General features: G+C 44.9%; 4 protein-coding genes across 9 annotated transcripts in view; 3 read left to right on the plus strand and 1 right to left on the minus strand.

Moving 5' to 3' along the window:
* The window catches only part of LOC109864202, a 20,469-nt gene extending 18,061 nt beyond the window's left edge, over positions 1-2,408 (plus strand). Inside the window, exons 6-9 of one of the 2 annotated variants that reach the window (XM_020445192.1) lie at positions 339-555; positions 632-785; positions 855-1,721; positions 1,825-2,408. In XM_020445192.1, coding sequence (XP_020300781.1) covers positions 339-555; positions 632-785; positions 855-1,689 — 1,206 coding nt within the window. In that variant the 3' untranslated portion in view covers positions 1,690-1,721; positions 1,825-2,408. Of the gene's footprint in view, positions 1-338; positions 556-628; positions 786-854; positions 1,722-1,824 lie in introns of both variants that reach the window. The other variant, XM_020445191.1, reaches the window with a different exon arrangement.
* A 370-nt stretch (positions 2,409-2,778) lies between these two features.
* On the minus strand, positions 2,779-21,351 carry LOC109851647 (putative protein FAM10A4). Of its 2 annotated transcripts, none has more exons than XM_020421916.1 (5): positions 21,140-21,351; positions 20,241-20,540; positions 19,719-20,131; positions 6,086-6,301; positions 2,779-5,683 (listed from the first exon to the last, which is right to left on the minus strand). In XM_020421916.1, exons 2-5 carry the CDS (start codon positions 20,533-20,535, stop codon positions 5,447-5,449), a joined length of 1,161 nt encoding a protein of 386 aa, XP_020277505.1. In that variant the 5' UTR covers positions 20,536-20,540; positions 21,140-21,351; the 3' UTR covers positions 2,779-5,446. The 2 variants fall into 2 exon arrangements, with proteins under 2 accessions (XP_020277505.1, XP_020277504.1); XM_020421915.1 differs by lacking the exon at positions 21,140-21,351 and adding an exon at positions 20,793-20,971.
* On the plus strand, positions 7,969-19,251 carry LOC109851645 (sarcalumenin). Of its 4 annotated transcripts, none has more exons than XM_020421912.1 (12): positions 7,969-9,341; positions 12,839-12,928; positions 12,995-13,077; positions 13,243-13,450; positions 13,542-14,113; positions 14,150-14,585; positions 14,692-14,946; positions 15,217-15,333; positions 15,476-15,708; positions 15,864-16,055; positions 16,147-16,410; positions 16,642-19,251. In XM_020421912.1, exons 1-12 carry the CDS (start codon positions 9,266-9,268, stop codon positions 17,023-17,025), a joined length of 2,910 nt encoding a protein of 969 aa, XP_020277501.1. In that variant the 5' UTR covers positions 7,969-9,265; the 3' UTR covers positions 17,026-19,251. The 4 variants fall into 4 exon arrangements, with proteins under 4 accessions (XP_020277501.1, XP_020277502.1, XP_020277500.1 ...); XM_020421913.1 differs by having other exon boundaries at positions 13,542-14,100; positions 14,137-14,585; XM_020421911.1 differs by having other exon boundaries at positions 13,542-14,585.
* Positions 21,352-21,936: 585 nt separating the features above from the next.
* The window catches only part of LOC109864192 (ubiquitin-like protein 3), a 39,281-nt gene continuing 38,565 nt past the window's right edge, over positions 21,937-22,652 (plus strand). The window contains exon 1 of the mRNA XM_020445171.1: positions 21,937-22,457. Coding sequence (XP_020300760.1) covers positions 22,425-22,457 — 33 coding nt within the window. The 5' untranslated portion in view covers positions 21,937-22,424. The remainder of the gene's footprint in view (positions 22,458-22,652) is intronic.

The following is a 22,652-nucleotide window of genomic DNA, read 5'->3' on the forward strand; positions in this document are numbered from 1 at the left end:
TATATACATTTATGCGTATGTGTGTGTATTATATATAGATATAGAATATTTACATATAATATATATAATATTCTCTTTTTTACCCTTTTCTTTGTCACGTGTTGTTTTTCCACTTCTCTCTCTCACTATTTTTTGAGTTTGATTTTCATGCGTTATTTCTGACATTTCTCATGTGTGTATTATATGGTTTATAAGACGTATATACTATCTGTCATCGCGGTGACAGATTGTGTTCACTGACAACACGTTAAACAAAAATAACAATAGCGTGCGCGTAGCGCGCGCCTGTGTTGTGCTAGTATAATATAAAATTCTTATTTATCTCCGCGATTGTTTAGGTTCTCGTCGAGCGCTTCGGTCTGGCGGCCAGATTCGGCTTCACGCATCTCGCAGCTACTAATGTCGCGGTCTGGGCGCGTCTGGTGATTTGGGATTCCGCGCAAGAGTGGACGTACTTCGTGCATCTGGCGCAGCACGAACAAGAAACGTCGGTGTCTCCGTTGAATCTACGAGGATTTCCCGGATCTCTGACAAGACAGTCGCGAGATCTGACAGGTAGCGTGTCTTCTAGACAATATAAGCTTCTCTCATTGTGATCGATTGAAAAAAAACAATTCGTTTGTTTCAGAAGAGACAGCAACGAAGACGTTCAAGCCCTATCAGCCCGTTTCGAACGAGCAAATCTCGCAAGTCATCGCGCTGCAGGAATGTCTTAACACCAACACGTTGGGACAACTGTGGACGTCGAGCATGCCCTTCCTATATCCTTTTATCGTGCAATTTAGGTACGTTACTTCCCCGTAAAATTTTCGCGCGAATGTTATTTCTAATTTTCACGAATACGCGTTTTCCAGTCTGATCGCAGCGGCGGTGACCTTCGTAATGGGTCAGAACGTCGGGCGGAGTCGGCTGGTCAAGCAAAAATTCCACGGCAGCAAGGATCTCAGCAGTCACACCCGGGTGGGCTGCGACGGTTCCAGCAAGGGTCTTTTCTTGGGTATTCTCTGCATGGTCGCCGGCATCGTGGTGATTCTCATCTTCCTCGTGGTGCGGGAGGACGAGAACTTCCCGTCCGCCACGCTGTCCTGGCTCACGTGCGGCACCCTCATCGGCATCCTGACGCTGAGCAGTCTAATGACCGCGAGCGGCCTGGTGCAGGTGCGCCAGATCTCCGTGGTGACGAGAGCGCCGGCCGCTCTGGACAATCTCCTGTCGAACGTGTCGCTCTTCGGGGTGCAGCTCTACTCGGTCTTCACCATCGTGGTGTGCGCGTGCTCGCTGGCGATGTCGGATCAGAACGAGACAGAAGACACCCGGGCGCGACACATCATGCTGCTGTCGACGTCGATTCTACAACTGGTGCAGTGCTTCGCGCAGAGCACGCTGATCGCCGAGACGTCCCGCCGCTCGTGTATCACGCGCTTCCAGATGCTGGCGAAACCCGGCCGCCAGGTGATCACCTTCCTGCTGTTCAGCAACGCCGTGCTCTGGGCCTTCGACACCGTCATCACGCAGAACTGGCTGTCGCAGGAGCTGCAGCTGCGTTTCTTCGGCGTTCTCGCCTGGGGCGTGCTGTCGAGGATCGGACTGCCGTTGCTGATCTTCTACAGGTTCCACAGTTGCGTGCTGCTGCTGGAGGCGTGGAACAAGTGCTACCGAACGTCGCGCGGGGAGCATCCTCTCAACTGACAACGCGGAATCTCGCGCAGACTTTCGTGCAGGTTCATTGAAACGTTTATCTTAATGTCTCTTTATTCTTTTTTACGAGAAAATTTATCTGCATGTTTTTATCCAATCACGTGATCGTACGTAATCCCTCGACAGACCACGTCCCGACGCGCAAGATCTTCGCTGTCCCAGGAGACTGATGCTGGAAACCGCAGACAACGGATACGCTTACAAGCGGCTGCTGTATCCGAATTCGCTGTCGCTGGACGCGATGCATCTTCTCCCGTACGTGGACAGCGCGAGCTGGTTGTACCTGGACCCGAATCCCATTTTACCCGTCCGTCTATCGAGTCTGGAGTGCAACGCGTCGTTGGCGACCGAGCAACGCCACCACCGTCATCACCATTGCCAACGTCACCACCACCACCACCATCATCACCACCGTCATCGCGACAGACGACACCGTCGAGTGTTGAGCGATCCCGGTGGTTGGAACGCCGACATGCGAACGGACACGACGCGACATAGACGCGTGCTGAGCGGCAGCGCCGACCTCATGCGAGCGTCGATCGACGAGGCCAACGAAGACAATTTGTCGCCCGAGGAGGACACGAGAGCGTCGACCTTCAGGAAAGTGCCATGGCACCCCAATTTGCATATGCTCAGAAGAACGTAGTGATTATGTGACGAAGAGCGAAAGTCTCGAAAAAAAAAAAAAAAAAAAAAAAAAAAAAAAAATTCAACTGATTTTTCTTCGAAACAGAGTAACCTCTTGAAGAGGCGGAGAAATTACTTTCTAAAAAATTTTTACACTGTCAGGTTTTCTTCGATATTTTCTTGTTTTAGATTCTAACGCGCGGATTTTTATCGATCTGTCGCGCTTTTCACTCGCCTCTGCAATCGTGACGGACTAATTTGTTTTTTTTACAAAAGAAAAAAGTGCAAAAAAAAGGTTCCACATATAATTCGGATCCACGCGAATCGCGTTCGTTGCCTCAACGCGCGACAACGACCAGATTCCGTTTCTAATCTCTCCGTGTCTGAAGCGAGACGCTCTTCCTGTTCGTGCAAGGACTCCGTCTTCCGCGAGTGCGCGACACACATCTCTCGTTTTTTTTTTTTTTCGGTTTTTCACGTGCAATATTTCTAGATTCTAAGTTCACGCTATCCATATGTAATAGTGTACAAATTAACAATCGCGTTTAAACGAACGGACGACGATAACAATTTTCCCCTCCCCCGTCGTCTCTAATCGCGAGAGCCATCGGGATTGCATTGCGTTCGCAAGAACAATGCAATGCTTTCTATTCTTAATACTTAACACAAAATGAAAGAGAGAGAGAGAGAAAGAAAGAAAGTGTGAAAAAGAGTGAAAGAGAGAGAGAGAGAGAATTTGTAATTATTACTCGCGAGCGTAATATATTTTTGTACATATTTATTGCAAACATTTTATATATGGATCTGACAGGATAACACACAGAATCCTCGGTGGAACTCCGTTTATTGGAATATAATAATCCGACGTTATATAACTCTGCTTATATCTGGATAAATATATTGGATGTAAACCTTCTAAAATGTGTGTTCCCTATATTTTCGCTCTACCTCATCGTTTACACATCTTTTAACTTAATTTCAACTTTTATTTAATTTCAATTTCACGTACGCGAGAAAATTCGCGTCGAAGTCATTTTATCGTGCGTATAAATGTGTTTATAAATGTTCATATAAATCCTATTAAAAGAAAATTTCAATCGTCGATCTTACGAAGCACGATATTACTCTTATTTTCATTCGATTTTACTTATATTTTATTTTCATCAACCACACGCGCGCGCGCACATACACACATACACACACACATGTGCACAAAATCGATCGTTCGTGTATTATAAATTCGAGAGAGAATCTTAAATCCCTCTGCGTTCTCGAAATTGCGTTCTCGCTCACTAATGATTGTTTCGCGAACGTTAATTGCGACAGCGCAATTACAAAGAGGCAATAATAACAACACCGCCGGCATTCTTTTGATCAATTATCGCGTATGCGTCGCGTAATAAAGACTTGATTTATGGAGCTCTTACTCGAGATTTAATTCTGACAAATGGAGAGAGAGTTCCGCTGCTGAACTCCCTTCGGAACACCAAGTTGCATATTACATGCATATTTTACGAGTGCTTCAACGTGAGAGAGACAAAGTTCGTGTCTATTTCGCGCGCAACGTTCTTCGTGGTCTTTTATTTTATCCTATTGCATCTCTCTCTCGGACGAAGCCACGTTCGACAGTCGCCCGAAGAATCGTTTGACAATCATCGTTTTTTTTTTTTTAAATCAAACGACAATTGCTCTTCGGTAAGTAAATTTCCAAAATTATTTTCGCGAGATTAATCTTCGATTTGTTATTTCTTCTCTAACAGTAATGTGTGTAAATGTTTACATAAACAAAATAATTAACAAACTGAAATTAAATGTAGCCAAGTAAATAAACAATACTTACGTGTAAAACGTCGATCTTGTTACTTCGAACACACCTGGTAATAAGCCACTGACGAGAACAAAAAAGGACATTAGGCGGTAAAATTACAGCAAACGAGTGACAAATATTGTCATTAAAAAAAAAAAAAAAAAAAAAAAAAAAAAAAAAAAAAAAAAAAAAAAAAAAAAAAGAAAAAAAAAACGAATAGCGCTCTGTGTGTGTATGTATAACAAACTATATTGATTCACAATAGAACGTTCTTTCGAGGATACAGACTGTTACATGCTATGTATCTTGACCTTACATAATATATATTCCATATACATATATAAAGCGAGAGAGATATAAACTTAGAATAACGCTTTTTTTTAACTCATTAAAGGCGTCCGTTACACCTTCGAGACGAATAACATTATCTTATTTGAATAAGAAAAGAGCACTGAGGATCGTTAAGAGAGCCAGAGTGCAAAATATTTTTAAAATGTAAATTAGCAGACAATGTAATTCGACTGTAATAATTCTTTTCTTAATTCCGTATTTGTAATCTTACGCATGTATATATATTCTTCGATTGAAAAACAGAGTTGAGCGCACACCTGTATGTAAAGATTAAAAAAATACAATGTGAGAAGCTTCAAGTCGGACTGAAAATTACGAAGGTACGCAACTCAACACGTATATCTGAGCAAGTTCTCCCGTTGCCTTTCTGTTGCTGTGGTTTTAGCCATCCAAGCAAAACAACTTTTGCGAATAATTTGCAGGATTATAAAACAGCAACAATTTTTATATATCGTACAAAACTAATATATGATGAGGTATCGAACTAAGAAACAACGACTTTTTTTAAGAACCAAACACTAAAGATATATGGGAAACGTATTTTTTTAAACATGAAAATTTTCGAATTGAATTTCAGTTCAAATTGTCATGTGTTAGTCCACGCGTTTGGAAATATATACGTTTCGCACGTATATTCAGTGTTCGGCTCTCAAGATCCTTGTTTCTCGATTAATTTGTTAGTAAAGAGAGCTGTTTTACGACTGATGATTTAATTCTCGTAGAAACCAATTATCCGATTTCTGGACGTTGAACGTGTTGAATATTCGACACGTTCCTAGGTTGACACATCCTGAGATTAATCTATTACGCATCGTTAAATTCCCTTTCTTCCTTTTATTTAGTGCAACTTATCGACGTGAGAAACTAAAATTATACGTATATCATAAATCAGCCTTTAATGAGTCAACTAAATCAAAATGCGACGCGTTCCCAGCTGGATTTGTCGCGGGAGTCCGGTGGCGTTTAGTCGAGACCGCAATCGTCTTGGGGACCCGCCGGGGGGTTGGGACGTCCCGTGCCGGCGCCGGGGAAACCGGGCATACCGCCGGGGAAATTCATTCCACCCGGCATGCCGCCGGCGCCGCCGAATCTCGTGGCCATCTTATTAATGAGAGCCATTACCTTGGGATTGTTCTGGTACTTGAGTATGTTCGTCGGATTCGTCGAGATATCCTTGAAGGCCTCCGCCACTGACGGATCCTGTAGGTTTGCAGGTAAGAGAGAGAGAGGTAATGAGCGTCGTGTCGCGTGAGACATTCGCGAAAATTGTCGCAATCATATCGACACAATTGCACGTTCAATTAAACTTAATTTCTCGTATTGAAATCTTTATATTTATCGTCTAATTGTCTCTCGCAACTGAAAAAAAATTCGGAATATTCAAGCAAATCGAATATCGTCGCGATCGAGAAACTCGAAAAGTTCGTGTAAATTAATTACAAATTTAAACTCGCGTGAAATAAATGCGAGTATGTATTAATTAATTCTGACAAAACAAATCAACGCGTCTGGATACTTTCGAAGAGAGAGCAGACGACTTTTGTCTGTGTTTGAGTAAATACTCTCACTCTCCCGAGAGAGATTGAACTTTCTCTCACTCACCCGGAACGCCTCAATCACATCGGGATCTTTGAGGAATCGGTAGAACTCTCCCTCTCTGCCGAACTGCGAGTCCCCGTCCGTCTGCGAAGTCCGCGTGTTTTCCGCGCGAGCTTTGGCGGCCTCTTGCGCTTTTTGCAATCTCTCGTGCCTCTCGCGTTCCAATTTCTCCTGCACCTTTCGCTCCTTCTTCCTCTTGTGTTCCTCTATCTTTCGGGCCTAATGTGGCAATTTGCAATTGTCTCACGTAATATATTTATGTACATATATATCCTCTCGCGCGTCTTTTCGAGATTAATTCCTTACCTAACGTTAGTTTGCACACCAAAAAGCCAAACTTGCTTGTACATGCGTGAAAAAACAGGTCGAGGACGTGCATTGGGAATACAATACTGTTACAAAGAGAGACACACAAGTGAGGGGAGAGGGAAAAAAAAAGAGCGCTTTAAAACGGCACTTGCGTGAGTTACATGAGATCGCGAAGCTGATGTGAACTTGACGACAAGTGCGCAAAATTCGGTCTAAACATAGGCGTAAGCAAAGTAGGGCGTTCCCCGCAATCCTCGCGAAAAAAAAAGAGCTACTCGTACGAGGGGGTCTTTAGGACCGCGTCCAAAAACTCTAAATTATAATGACGCGAAACACCGCCCGGCCGAAGTGGTGGACATATTGTGAGAGCGCGAGCAATTAACGAGCTTATTATAGATCGCGAAACGGTCCATTTCCACTCGTCGATGTTCGTAATCCCGCTGTGTTTCACAGAAAGAAAGGAAGAAACGAGAGAGAGAAAGAGAGCGTTGCGCGATACATAAATGTTAATTAATTCGCTCGTCATACAAATCGGCGGAACGCAATCGCGCGGAATTATCGAACATCGAGAATTGAATAATAACAACGCGAAAATTCCTCCGGTCGAGACGGACGAAATATCGACGAATTGATTTTGGCAAATATACACACGCATGAAATGAACATTTTTCCCAAGAGCAATTAATATCTATTTGAAATAACAAAGCTTTGGAGAACAACCGTTTTTGTCAAGTCGCAGAGAGTTTAAAATCAAAACGTTCTCTTTTCGCACGTGCAACAACAAATTTTAATTCAAAGAGAAATTAATTTTTCTAATAAAATACACAAATACGCGTGCGTTTTTTAAAACTGTTACGATCGTCGCCAGGAGCGAGAAAAATTAATTGTTATTTTTCCCGCGTCAAGTGTGCGACATCATCGAACGTAAATTCATCTCCTCGCGAAAGTTTTATCTTCCGAAAAAAAAAAAAAAAAAAGAGAGAGCGAAGGGAGAGAGAGAGAGAAAGAGAGACAGACAGAGAGAGGGAAAGAGAGGACTTTTGCACGGCAGGCCACCTTATACGGGCGCGACCCGAGCTTCTAAATATAAAGGCGCCGCGGTTCTGACGATCCTCTCTGCGTCTGTGCACGCGTATTTTGCGGTGAATCTCATCTCTCTTCCCTACAAAAGCGTCGCAATTCGGTCCGCTCGCTTCGGAGCGGAGCGAATTTTGATCCTCTTCCTCTTCGCGCGCGATAAATTAATCATCGAATTTTAAAAATCAATATTTCCTCAAAGTTTTGTCAAACCGACTTTTCCTCCTCGCTTAAAAAAAAAGCGAGGAGGAAAAGACGATTCTAGCACATCCGAGCGCTTTCCCGGATCTCGACAAACATACATACACACACACACACAGTTCGGCGGACGATGGAAAGCGCGCAACCGGTAGAAAATAGACGATGACATGCTTTCGTCATGAATAAAAAAAAAAAAAAAATCGGGTAGGTGGCGGTAGAAACTACAACGAGAGGGTGAGGTTAGCGAGATGTGACGTTCGTTTAGTAGCGAGGCGAGATCAAGACGCGGTTTACCTGGCCCGCTTGTCTCTAGATTGCAATCTCGCGCGACGAGCACCGGACCGTCGAGATATTTTTACTCGCGCGACGATATAATCGACGAAATTTTCTAACCACGGTGTTAATTTTAAAAGAGAGAGAGAGAGAGAGAGAGAGAGAGAGAGAGAAAAAGAGAGTCGTTAAAACAAGAAATCGCGGAATATTCCCTACGAATATCAAAAACACGTTTAAATAAACAACACAATCTAAATTTTACTAATTCACGCTTGATTGCGTATCTTCTGGTCTCTTATCTGAAGTAATGCGAAATACGGTTCATCCTTAAATTTGGGAGATAACAATTTCCGAAACGGTCCACTTTTCTTTTTTCAAATTTGCCGCGGGCGGAAAATTAAAACACACACAGTATCTCTTTCTAGATTTTTAAATTGCTCGAGGCTGATGGAAAACTTTGCATATCTTTTTTTTTCTTTCAAGGATAATCCACATAGAAAAGTACTGGAAGATAAATATCTAAACTGAATTTTCTCAAAAATAAATGAAACCACGAGGTCGCGTCTCAAAACGTTGCATCAAACCTATTTCGATCCGTCGATGAAACGGACGACCTTGATCTACGTTGCATCTTCGTAAAAATAAGAACCGCGTCGCTCGGTTCATCACCGAGACACCCTTCCCTCCCTTGTCCACGAAACATTACGCGTTTTTCGTTCTACGTCAGACCGTCAGGTAGGAAGAAATAAAGACCTTGATCAAAATCCGTCATCGTTGTCGGGTGTTGACCGAATTAGTGGTGGACCGTTTCGGACGCGGAGGGCCAAACGCGTCAAATATCGCTGAAGCGAGTGGCGCACACACTCGCCAATAGACAAGCCCTTGCAGCTGTCGATCGCGGGTTGACTCTGGTCGCGGCGTTTTAATGACGCACTCGATATAGCGGAGCTGCTGCTCGAACAAGAGCGACGGCACATACACACAAACTTCCGTATCCGTCGGAAGTTCCTCGCGTGGTCCAGAGAAGAGGGAGGGGGGGGGGAATACCGATGACAACGAGGTGGTGGAGGTAAGAAAAACCGACGACCGCGACGACGACGACGACCGTCGTCTCGAAGAAGAAGAGGCGAAAAGAAGAAGCGAGAGAAGTAGAAGAGAGGGGCGTTCTCGGGGTTTGGCGATAGTGACAATGCCAGTGCCTCGCGGGCTAGTCGGAGCCGAGGGCGACGACGGGATCGAGAAGTGAGAGAGAAAAGAGGACCGAGCTGTGTGCGCGCCAGAACCCTGGCCCCGGCCGACCGCGGTAGTGTCTAGTGCGACGGGATGATGACGGGTGCGCGAATGAGACCCGCGCTCGCCGTGGGCCTCCTCCTGGGCCTTCTAGCCGTCGCCTTACAAGGTCAGTAAAATCGACGACCTGAAACTCCGCAGCGAATTTTCCAACGTCCCCCCGCGTGGTCTCTCGCGATCAGTGAAACCGCGTCAAGTACAACTCCGTCTTGTCGATATTTCGTTTCCGATCGACGTCTCATTCTCCAATCAAGTTCGTTTCGAAGGTTTTACTACCGATGCGAAGATATGTCGTCGAAAAATCGATTGGCGTGAATGCAAATGTGAGAAGTAAATTGAGAACAAACAAAAAGATGAGAACAAACGGGATGGATTGTCGTAACGAAAGAAAAATAGAAAAACCGGCGATTAACGTCGATTGTCGACGTGACAATGAGAGGATGAGACGTTGACGAGAAGCTGTGACGATTGACAAATACGAAGGTCAATGTTACGTAAAGTGCGCGTCATCAACCCCCAATAGCTTTCTAGCTTCTACGCGCATCGACGATTCGGCTCATCATTTGAGTATCATTGAGAATTCTAATTAAATAATTTGATAACTTTTTTTACATACAAAATTGGATTCTTGCATGTTTTATATCCTTGCATCTGATTTAGTTTTTTCAGCAAGTTTTTGTATTTTCTATTAATCGAGTAATTCGCTTAATGCAATATTTAAAAATTAAATATTGTTTGGCAAGTCCGAAAAATTTGCCTCACAATTAAAATAAAATCAGTTGTACGAAATATTGTAATTTGATTATTCGAAATATTTTGAATTTCGAGATAAACATATTTCGCTTTTCGCAACAGCCGCATGATTTATGTCGCTGACGACTGAAGAGGCGCCCAGCGACGCGCGTCCCGGAGAGCTTAAATAAAAGTCCCGAATGTTGATTCAAGGATTTGTTATTTTGGGAATCGATGGGAGTTGGCTGTCATCAACCCGCGCGATAATTACATAAGAAACCGCATAAAATCCGTGCCAGCCTCGTTTTCAAAGTCCCCGAAGAAAACGCGAATTGTTCTAATTACAAACTTCGAGTTCGCGAACTCGATTCTCAATTTATTTTCCGACTGCACAATCATCCGCGCGAACGCGAACGAATTGAATCTTCATTTCCCCGATGTCGATGTCGCGCGACAATCGAACGTCCGATTTCCGTGTACCTGTCGGAAGCGATTCCGAAGAACGGATTTTTCGAAAAAAACCCGTCGAGAAAACGTGCGAAGTAAAAATGCGAATAAAATCGCGCGGAAGATCGCGCGCTCGTTTCAGACTGAAATCGAATTTTCTTTCGCGATTTACAAAAAGAAAAAAAAACAACTTCTTACAACTAAACGCGACAAAACGCTATACATATAGCGTAGACTATAAGGAACAAGACTTGCGGAGGTTCTATCTTTATCCGACGCAGCTGCGCGTGCCAAACGACAGCTGCCTGTGTACATCTCGTTCTATCATTCGTAACGCAAAATTCGTTGCATTATCGCATTACTTCGACAGGAGCAACGCGGATTCTTCGGAAACGGAGAAATCTCTCGACGAGAGTCAGGATGAAATCTGAATTTTTCCAAAAATCAGCGTCAGAAAATCGCAATTTCGAAATCGATAGCACTGATCCGATCAATCATATCCTTTTTTCTCCTACTGTCGCTAACATCGAAACAAAAGTTCGCCGCTTTAGCGACGAGAGAGAGAGAGAAAGAGATAAACACGCTCTAATGCTCCAAGATGAGAAAAGTTATCGAATGTGTTTCGAGAAAAAAAAGCGAAAACATTCGGCAGAAGCTGCGCGAGCGACAGAGAATCGAAGATTCGTGCCAGAAATTGCGATATGTGATATAACGATGAGATATAGCAAAAATATCGAGGTAATATACTCCGTGAAACGAAACTTCTCGTGTTTACGCACTCCATCACGTGACCTCGTAAAACTACAATGATTCCCGCTATCTGACGAGTAACTAGCGGCGGCGTCCAAAACCTCGAACAGCTGTGCCGAACCAAATTGGCACAGGGTGCGAGAGTCTTCTTTTATTTCGCAGATTACGATTCCGAACATTTTCGTGCGAGAAGAAAAAAACAAAATTCGAATTTTTTCTATATGTAAAAAAAAAACTTCAAAAAATAAAAAGTTAAAATAGAAAGTTTTAAACGAATTAAAAAATTCACAATAGATTCTTTCTTCGTTCTTCTTTGGTATTTTTTTTTCTCCATGTACGAAATTCAAATCGCGCGCGGTTCGACTGATTATATTTAAACAATACTTTGTCATCAGAATTCGTCGGAATTTCACACGTAATTAACCAATCAACTCGTATATACATATATATTTTACTTCGTAAGCGGAGACACGATAAAAATACGATATTCGCTCGCCTAATATATAAATATTTCTGAGTCTCCGGCTCAAAGCCGCCTACCCGCCGCTAAACTTAGAAAAGCCGGCCGCGTCCCAGGTACGCGCCTAGAAAGATGATATCGACGTTTAACTTCGGTCGAAATTCCGCCGTTCTCGTGTTTCTTCGCATTAATAACGCGCTTGTTAAATTAAATTCCCAAAGAAGATTGTTATATTGTTCTACGGTTTAAGATTCAACGCGCACAGTCTCTTCTCGCTCGCAAACAGATTGCGATCGCTTTTACATCCGAAACTCTTCAGTTTTTTTTTTTTTTTTAATTGTTCAAAGAGTTATTGTGTCTTTCGTTTTTTATCAATTCCGAAAAAAAAAAAACAATTTTCTACAAAAAATCAGTTGTTCGACAAGAGAACGGAAATTCCATTCGAGATCCCGCACGATTCGATTTGCTGCGCGCGTCTGACGTTCGGCGAATCTTTCGTCACACACTCGAAATGACAAGTTGCGTTTCTGAACACCTGTCACCGTGTGTGTGGTATTCGCTCTTTCTCTCTCCTCTCTCTCTCTCTCTCTTTCTCTCCTGAATAGTGCGTAATGACTTTGACAAGTTCTTGCGTCACCTGGGTCAGATATTTTCGGGGGTTGGTGGTCGCGTCGCGTGGCGTTAAACTCACCGCGCACGTCGCAATGGGATTAGTTATCTAATACCGCGCGCACGGATTTCTTTTGGCACCGATCGCGCGTTTCATACACGCAACGGGAATTTTGATGCTGTCCGACAATTTCTGGCAGCCGGATGAAACGCGAACAATGTAAATATCTCATCTCGGCGAAAACCGTTGTGGCGGATCGTTCTCGTCGGCCACCCGATATCGCGAATATCGGGTGAACCGTTGACGGATAAATATCGACGGATGAATAATCGCGGTCGCGAAACACGAACCCGAACACGTGCGCCCGATTCACACGAGAAATCTGCAGAAAATGCATCTCCCAGTGTGCGAGAATAACGTTATTCGAATTTTCTTGGAGAAAATCTTCAGCAATTCTTTAAGTCTTGCAAAAACAGACGTACAAAAAAATGAAACAAAAAAAATAATAATTTTAAATTATTCTAATCTTCTTTGACTGAGAAACTCTGGTCTTCTTTGAAGATTTTTTCCTAAAAACACACGTCAATTGTTTGAAAATGACTCGCAGGAGTGCAAAGCGAGGACGAGCTGGAACGGATACCGTCCGAGGACTTATGTCGACCGTACATCGAGAAGGCGCTCAAGGGCCTCGGCACAGGTAATACTAGATGATGGCGAAGTACTCGGCTGGAACACAGCGATTTCTAGAATATTTCGTTTGAAGGATCTTTGGAAGAGACCAGTGCAGAGGTCGGAGCCGAGATCGGTCAAGAGAGCCATGAGGAAGGGTCTCCTGCGACCGAAGAAGTAAGGTCTTCAATTAATTAAAATTAATTTTAATTAATTTTTATAAGTTAATTAAATCTCGAAGTATCTCATCTTTACAAAACTGTCCGTCATTGAACTTAATTTTACAATGCACGGAGTGTTCCAAAATACTCCGTGAAGATTCGTACAAAAAATGTCTTACAGGCTGACAAGGCAGCAGACGAAGTTTCGAAAGAAGAAGGCGAGGCCACGGGCGAGGAAGGATCGATAGAGGAAGGTGCTGAAGCGACCGCCGAAGAAAGCAAGGAAGCGACCGAGGAACAAGCCAGCGAGGAAAAGGCGGAAGCAGAATCCGAACAAGAGGAAACCGAACAAAGCGAGGAAGCCGCGACCGCTGAAGCTTCTCAGGAAGGTAAAAAGCTTATTGATGCTTTGATCAAAAATGCTTGGAATTTTTAAGGATATATCGAAGAAAGATGTGTTGCACACTATTGTTCTCACAGGAGAAACAGAGGAGGCAAAAGACGCATCCGCCGAAGCGACCGAAAGCGAGGGAGGAGAACAGCCCGACTCAGCCGAGAAGGTGACCGAAAGCGAAGAAGAGGGAGCGAAATCCGAAGAGGAGGGTGAGAAGCCCAGCGAGGAGAAATCCGACGAACAAGCGCAGGAAGAGAAATCCGAGGAGGCGACAGTAGACGAAACGAAATCCGAGGAAGACAAAGGGGAGGAATCGAAAACCGAGGGCGAGGAGGAGGAGGAGCAAGGTGAATCCAAAGAAACCACCGAAGACGCGGGAGTCGAGTCCAAGGAAGAGGCGGAGGCTCAGCAAGCGTCTGCGGAAGCTAGCGTTGAAGAAGTAGCGGAAGAAGGAGACGATAGTAAAGGCGCCGAGGAAGGCGCTGAGTCGACCGAGGATCAGGCGGTGAGTGATGAAGGAAAAACCGAGGAGGAAGCGCAGAGCGCCGAGGCTGGGGATGAAGAGAAGGAAAAAGAGAGCGCGGAAGACGCGGGTTCGGAAGACGTAGACGAAGAAACGAAGTCTGCCGAAGAGGAGGAAGGTAAATCCGCGGAAGAGGCTACGGCGGAAGAAGAAACGAAATCCGCGGAAGAGGCTACGGCGGAAGAAGAAACGAAATCCGCGGAAGAGGCTACGGCGGAAGAAGAAACAAAATCCGCGGAAGAGGCTACGGCGGAAGAGGCTACGGCGGAAGAGGAAACGAAATCCGCGGAAGAGGCTACGGCGGAAGAGGAAGCGAAATCCGCGGAAGAGGCTTCGGCGGAAGAGGAAGCGAAATCCGCGGAAGAGGCTACGACGGAAGAGGAAGCGAAATCCGCGGAAGAGGCTACGACGGAAGAGGAAGCGAAATCCGCGGAAGAAGAAGTCAAATCTGCGGAGGAACAAGAAACTAAGTCTGAAGAAGAAGCAAAATCTGCAGAGGAGGAAGGAGCCAAATCCGAGGAAGAAGACGAGGAGGCGAAATCGCGCGGAAGACGAGAAGCGGAAGGCGAAGAAGGGGCTGAAGCGGGCGATGAATCCACGGAGGGAGGTAAAACGGAATCTAATTTCATTGTGTTAGACATTGTGTTATAACATAATACAGTTGTGCGCAATAATGATAACTAATTACTCGTGATATAATTGCGTTACATCAGCCGTAAGCGAGGAAGAACACGAACCCACACCGGAGGAGGATTTGATTCAGGAAATCGAGATACCGGAGAACCTTCGACCCAGGGATCACATTAATCAACTGCTAAAACTGGACGAGGAGAACGAGGAAAAGGAGCGAGCCATACAAAGAGAGGCCGATATCATTCTTAGAGATCTGAAGAGGCTCTACGATAACGCCATAAAACCGCTAGAGACCATGTACAAGTACAGGGATTTGAGCAACAGACACTTCGGAGGTGAGCGATCTTGCGGAAACGTTTCGTAATTCGAAAACGCGATTATATTATTCGATTATTAATTTTTATCTTAACTTAAATTATTTAATTTACTTATATTTTCAATAATAAAACACGTAAAACTCGAACCTACATTTACAACTAAAAGAAAAGAATTAAAAACTAATAAAAAAAATATATAAAATTACTAATTCTTCATTATTTTGAAAATAATCTTAAAACAACAATTTTTTTTTTTAATGCTCGACTGACGATTATTCCCATTATTAGATCCCGAGATATTCTCCAAGCCTCTGGTGCTCTTTCTGGGTCCCTGGAGCGGCGGAAAGTCATCGATCATCAATTACCTACTCGATATCGAATACACACCAATAGCCCTTAGGACGGGTGCGTAAAATTGAATTGCGCGTTACGTTTAATACGGTTTTTTCGTTATTTTGGCTTTGCTCTCACAAAGCAGCCGGCAGGCTCTAAGCTACGTAGAAAGCATGAAAGCTAGAAAAAGCATGAATTTAGAGATAGTGTTTAGGTGGTTTGAGAGAGTGCTTAGAGGAGCGTTGCAAATCGCCAACTGGAAAAACTGACACAGGAGCCGAGCCGTCCCCGGCGTACTTCAACATAATAATGCACGGCGAGGAGGAGGAGGTGCTCGACGGCACTCAGCTGGCCGCCGACTGGACCTTCTCGGGGCTGCAGAAGTTCGGTCAGGGTCTGCTGGATCGTCTCAGAGGCATGCGACTTAACAAAACATTGCTGGAGAAGGTAAAAAAAAAAAAAAAACAAATTGCAATAAACAATTACAATTTACGAATCCTCAAATTGCGCGCTGAAAACACATTAGTTGCGGGAAAAAAATCAGTGAAAGTTAAATGCGAGGGAGGGTTTCTCTTTCTGGGATTTTTGTTCTCTTTCATCAGGTGAACATCGTCGAGATTCCCGGAATTCTGGAAATACGCAAACAAGTGCAACGCTTGTTTCCCTTCAACGACGCGTGTCAGTGGTTCATCGATCGAGCGGACATCATATTTTTGGTCTACGATCCCGCCAAGTTGGACGTCGGGCCCGAGACCGAAGCGATTCTCGACCAGTTGAAGGGAAGAGAATATCAAGTAAGAGACAACGAGAACATGTTAAATAATGAGAAGTATCGGCGAGGAGTTCGATCTCAATTCTGATGATTACGATAAACTTTCGAAACAGACCCGTATCATTCTCAACAAAGCCGATCAGGTGAAGCCCGAGGAGCTCATGAGGGTGCAGGGCGCCCTGATCTGGAATATATCGCCGCTGATGTCGAGCGCAGAACCGCCGATAATGTACTCCACGTCGTTGTGGTCACTGCCCTACGAAGCTGGCGCACCCACCAGATTGCTGTACGCTCAAGAACGCGCATTTCTTCGCGATTTACGAACCGCGATCAACAAGAGGGTCGAGCACAAGATAGCGAGCGCCAGAAGATTCGCCGTAAGTTCAGTCAGATTTCATCACATAAACTCTGTTCCGAATATTAAAGAAAAAATAATTTACTAAAATACGATAAAACTCGACTCGACAAATAGCGACTTCCTTTTTTAGAAATTCCGAATATTAAAAAAACAATTTATTACAAAACCCGACTCAATTCAAGCAAACTCCAAAAATCCTCAAATGTTAAAAAAAAATTTTAACCAAAATGCAATAAAACTTTGAATCTAGGTACGAGTGCGCAACCACGCGAAGATGGTGGACTGCTACTTGACGACGTACTACAATCACAAGACGTTCTTCGGCAACAAGCGGGAGATCAGCGAGAAGATAATCGAAAACCCGCAAGACTATCACATCTACGAGGGTCTGAGCACGCTGACCAACATATCGCGCTACGATCTGCCCGACCCGGACGTTTACCGCGACTTCTTCCGGCTGAATTCGCTCTACGACTTCCCGCTGCTGAGCTCCACTTGCACGTACTTCCGCGGCTGTCCGATCAACAGGCTTGACGTGGCGATCGCGTACGATCTGCCCGAGCTCGTGGGCAAGTACAAGAAGTCCGTGGAGGCGGTGCTGCACGAGAACGAGGGCAACAGCCCGCCGAGTTGAGAGGTGCGCCGCCGTGAGTCCGTCCGCGTTCTGGAACGGAGCTCTTGATACCATGTGAGGAGCACGGACTTGACTGAAGAGGCCGTTGTCGCGCGACCTTCGCTAGACCGAGAAAAAGAAACCTCGGTAGCGCGAAGGTCGGGAACGATCGAAGAAAGGTGGGAAAAAGAAAAAAAAATAAACAACCGGTCCGATCCTTGAGATGGTACCGAGGGACTTTCTTCCCGAAACTCAGGGCTCCAGCTGGGATCGCGCTACCTCTCGCATCGCAATTCGACAGATGCAACAAAGATGAATGAGAGGTCGATTCGCGAAAGAAGCTGAAGAAAGCTCACAAAGCGAAAGCGGGGAGTGCATCCGAGTGTGAAACGAGAATCGCGAGCGGATCCGAATAATCTCGTCTCTGTCTCCGACACAAGAGCCAGAGAACACGACGCGGAGTGTGTGGTATCACGAGTTCGAGCGGATAATAATCCTCCTCGGTCGCGCAAAGGATGAGCGAGTGTCGCGCTTGTGTCTGCGGTGAAACAATACGAGTGCTACCATTCCGATCCATAAACGGACACAGTGTGAGAGTTCCCTTCGAATGTATGTGTTCAGATATCGGTTCCTCTCTCTCTCTCTCTCTTTCTCGGCGAAGATTTGAGGCTTCGAGTGCGACGGCGGTCGATCTTATCTTTCTCGCGCAAAACATAAAAACGTTCGTTCGAATTTATTTCCAATAATTTTGAAGTCTCTCTCCGAGAGATGAAAAAAAACAAATCCAATTTGTTTTATTTCCTTTTTACTCAACATCTCAAATTCTTCGAACTCGATAAACGATTTAATATAATTTAAATCTGTGAAGAAATTTAATTAAAATGTAAAATAGATTCGAATTTAACAAAAACAAACGCGTGATTGAACCAACAATCTTGCGAACTCGATTAATTTTTTGCGCGAGAATATAGAAATAGATCGAACCGCCGTTGCATCTCGAGTCTCGAAATTCGCGTTTGTCTCGCGACGAATCGGTGTTTGCTGATTAAGCTTATCTTGAAAAAGAAGACAAACTCTCTGAAGAATCGAGCGTAACGTTCAAAAAAACAATCGCGGCCGATTGCTGGCCGTTCGAGTGTTCCTCCCGAGAGGAACACGTCAAAAAAGCTATAATCCATACCGAAATATTTCCATTGCGTAACAAAAAAAAAGGAAATAAAAAAAACAAAGAGACGAGATGATCTCTTCTTGTGGCTTTTGTGGAATATACCTTATATAAACTGATTTGTGTTCTTATTAAAATGTGCAATTAAAACGATTAACGAATTATATTCTGATCTCTCGCGCGTTGCTCTGTCGTTAACGCGCGAAGACCGGTCGTAGTGTTTATTTATTCAAGACTATTGGAGATTCGAATCTCCGTCTCAGAATACACATACGTCTTTAGAAACGCACGCACGCTGTTAAGCTTCTTTCTTTTTGGCTCCTTACCACACGTACTGAATCTACGCGGTTTACTTTTTCGAATCTTAAAATTTTAATTGCTCAAAGTCCGAGATTCTTGAATGTTTTTCTATTCCCAAATCCATAAACAAAGTTTATGCGAATATTCGAAGTCGCCTCAAATAAAAATTCTCAATCGACAAAAACAAAATAATCGTCGAATAAATTTCAACCTTGATCTTTGAGAATTACTTGTATCTTTAAATCTATCGTCTCTTTACTTTGTTTTCCGTTTGCGCATGTTTCGAAATCGTATTTTGCTAATCTTGTTCAGACGCAAAACACAACGTTGAAAATACAACGTTGCGCTCCGTATCGCGAATCTCAAACACACGAGACAAACAATGCGAGATTAATTTATCAGCGAGATAAAATAATCGTGACAAACACGCAATTTATCCAGCAATTAAATGTGTATTATTGACACTATATCATTGTTGTTATACTACAACCGACGTTGTTGACGCTATTCGTTATCCTACTTATTGCTAAGATTACGTCGAGCTATTTCAATATTGTTATACAAATACACATGTGTTGCCGAAAAAAAACAAAAACAAAAAAAAACAAAAAAAAAAACAAAAACAAATCTACTTTAGTTAGAATAAGATTTTAAGATATGCACTCTCTCTTGTGTACTTAGGATAAGGTAGATAGGAAACGTAATTATTACGGGAAATTTACTTTATATAATAATTAGGCAAATGTGTGTGTACGTTTTCAAATAAGAACGTGTGTTATATACGATTGCTGTTTGTGTACATATACATGTGTACATGCGATTATACCTTATTTCGTATCTAAATATAATCGTCGTTCACACATTTGCAAGTCGATAAAATACACGAACCAAACATCTCTTCGTTTTTTATATAGAGACAAGACTGTACAAACGTTCGCGGAAACGCGTTGGAAAAATACTTAGCGATTTGAAGTGCAAATAATTGACATTTGCCTTTTGCCCCGAAGAGTGCATTCATTAAAACTGCCGTGCATTCTTTTCTGACAAGAGAAACGATGTTTCTCCGTTTTCAGAAAAAGCCTCTGTGCGAGTGTTAAATCTCTTTTATTTTATTTTATTTTTTTCACAACATATACGCATCTTAAAACTGTTAACGACACAAAGTTCTACGGCAGCATGCAGAGAAAGATGCATCGCACATGCAAGCAGCGACGCATTTCCTCGTGAAGAAAAATGAAACTTTACTCACGTTGGGTGTAGTCTCGCGCAGCCACTCGTCCGCTTGCTCGTCGAAATCGAACTTGCAGGCTAGTCTCAGATCGTTCGCAGCTTCCTCGAACTTTCCGAGCAGATGGTAAGCTCGTCCTCTGAATTTGTGAGCCGCCGCACTGTCCGGATTCAGTTCTACAGCACGGTCGCAGTCGCGAATGCAAGCGTTCGGTTTATTCAACAGGAGGTAGACCTGACCGCGTTTGGCGTACAAGATCGGAGATTGTGGATTCAAAACTATGGCTTCGGTGTAAAGTTGTATGGCTTTCTCGTAATTCTTCTCCATGAACGCCGAGACCGCCTCGGATCTCTTTGCCTGCGACTCTTCGATCTCCTCCTCCGTGGGTTGCAAGGTCGGATTTCCCATTTTTTGAGGGGGATCCTGATCCGGTTCTGAACAAAATTAAGAAACATCGTATCGTTATGTATTTATCGCACGAAATAATACGCAAATAGCTCACAACCTTAAAAAAAAAAAAAAGATTTTAAAAAATATACAAACCGATTACACCGGTCATGTCCAACTCCAAGTCGCTCTCTTCGCTCTCCGGTTCCGGTTCCGGTTCCGGTACCGGTTCCGATTCAGGTTTCGGCTCTTCTTCCTTCGGACTCTCTTCGCTTTTCGACTGCGGCGAACTTGTGCTACATTTGTCAGGTATCTTGCCGCCGAAGTATTCGATCAACTCCTTGACGAAGTAAAGCGCCGGATCGTGGAGAAGAGACGGATTGTCCATGCATAGTCGGGCGAATGATTTCAGCTGTTGCGCGACTTCCTCCGTAAACACAGGCACCTCCATGTTGCCTGCAAACAGATTTCGGTGCTTCAAACGAATCGTTCAATCAATCCGATCGGAGTGACTGACAAAAATCGCGAATTTTCGCGACGATCCGCGCGAGCGAACAAAAACAACTCGAGGGAACGTAAAACCGCATATGTTATATACCGTTGCATATTTACGCGTATCGACCATATTCGATTCGAAGGCCACGCGATCTCCGGAAAAGCTCGCTTCGGAAACAATGACAAATTCTGACGACAATCAGATGAACTCACCGGTGATTACAGTCGAGTTAATCTCCGCAGCTAACGAAGCAGTTTTCTTTGAATATTATCACGCGTCTGCAGTATTTACACGTTTTGACGGGTCACTTCAACGAGACAAACGCAACAAACTGCGCAAACACCGTGACTCTGCGATCCATTCGCAACATCACCATTGAAGTCGCACAGTTTCGCAGTGCGGCCAACCGACGAACGTTTCCCCGTGCTCGCGGTTTCGCACCAATGACGCGGGAGAAGAGAACGAAGCGATTGGACAACACGCGACGGGATGATTTCGAACGAACAAACACAAGTCCGAGTATATCACATCGAACAATACGATAAATCGCAAAAAATACCTTCGCAATTCGAACGCACGATCGCTATCGACGTCAATTCTCGAACGGCGACGTCCACAGAGACTGCACAGGGTTGATTGATTTATATCGTGGCCGAGAAACGTGATAGGTACGCTGTTCCGAATACCGAAAGTTAACTACCGTCTCAGAAAGTTTCCAGATTATCCAAAACAGTTCAAAAATCACCTGCTGTGGAGCGAGCGAAAAACGCTGCGTCATCCCACCTTTACCGCGTTCGTGAGATGCGAAACATGAACAAAACGGCGCAATAGCGCCGCCAGCGCGCCCCACCGGGCTCCGCCCCACTCATTGAACGCTCCAGACAAGATGGCCGACTCGGGCCAATCAGCGGGGTCGCGTGCGGCGCTCGTGCGCGCGCTCGCCGAAGCGCCGGCCCGCCATGTTCGTTCGCGCTCGTCGCAAGTCGGGCGTCATCGAGTTCGACCGTCTATCCGACCGCGCAGTCTCCGCGACGCTCTCGCTCGCTCGCTCTCGCTCACGAAGGCCGTGGGCTTTGCTCCAGCAGCGCCGAGATTCGCCATTTTATGTGTTTGGCACTGTCACGGGACGGGTGACACGGGTGCGTGCGTGCGTGCGTGCTGCTGTGCGTGCGGTGCGGTGCGGTGTGTCGGCACACAGGCCAAAGGGCACACAAGGTATAGAGGAGCGAGTTCCCGTCCGTTCGTCTTGCGGTTCGGTTTTTCATTCTGGTGCCTGGCGCGGTTTGCGGCGGTACGACAACGGCGTCTCTCAACATGCTGCTGCCCGTACGACGGCCCGGCCCGGACGCGTACAAGTAACGGCGGCCATCGGCGGCGAAGCGCTCGATTCGACGAGCCGGGGTGTCGGTCTCGGTGCCGAGGGCCACACAAGATCAACAACGAGAACGCGGCCCCCCATCGAAATGGTGTTGTAGTGCATAGCGCGCGCGCGAGAGGTGGACCCCTGCTGCGTGAAAACAGCGAGAAATAATTTAAAAATAAAAGAAGAAAAAAAATAGAGTGTGTTTTCATCCGCTCGGTCGTCCCCTCGGTGTCTCTCATCTCGGCGGGGGAAAGTGCATCCGCGGGGATATCCGCGACTACACATCGTCTCCACTCTCTCTCCCGCCCTTCTGACTCCAGTTTTATCGTCGACTCTGTCGTCCCAGACGACTGTGCCATCGCCGTCGTCCTCGTCGTCGTCGGTGGACGTCGCGAGACGCCCGACGTCGTCGTCGGGACCACGGACCCCGCCAATTACCCTGGATTATCCGCAAAGGGCCGCCTGCTGGCCTTCAGTTACGATGACTACGGTGCGCACCATACCCTCGGACAAGGTAATTTCACTTTTTTACTCTCGTTTTTTTTGTGTATCGCATTATGTCATCGGTCTTTCTTTCTTCTCCCTTTTTTCTCTCTCTCTTTCTCTTCGCGCGTACGCATCTCTTGTCATCGGTACCTCGTTTGACGTGTCTACCGCACCCTCTCGATCGCTCGCTCTCTCTTACTCTCTTTTTCTCTTTCTCTCTCTC

This window comes from Pseudomyrmex gracilis, unplaced genomic scaffold (genome assembly GCF_002006095.1).
Source record: "Pseudomyrmex gracilis isolate BER0280 unplaced genomic scaffold, ASM200609v1 scaffold_18, whole genome shotgun sequence".
In the NCBI taxonomy this organism is placed as follows: domain Eukaryota; kingdom Metazoa; phylum Arthropoda; class Insecta; order Hymenoptera; family Formicidae; genus Pseudomyrmex; species Pseudomyrmex gracilis.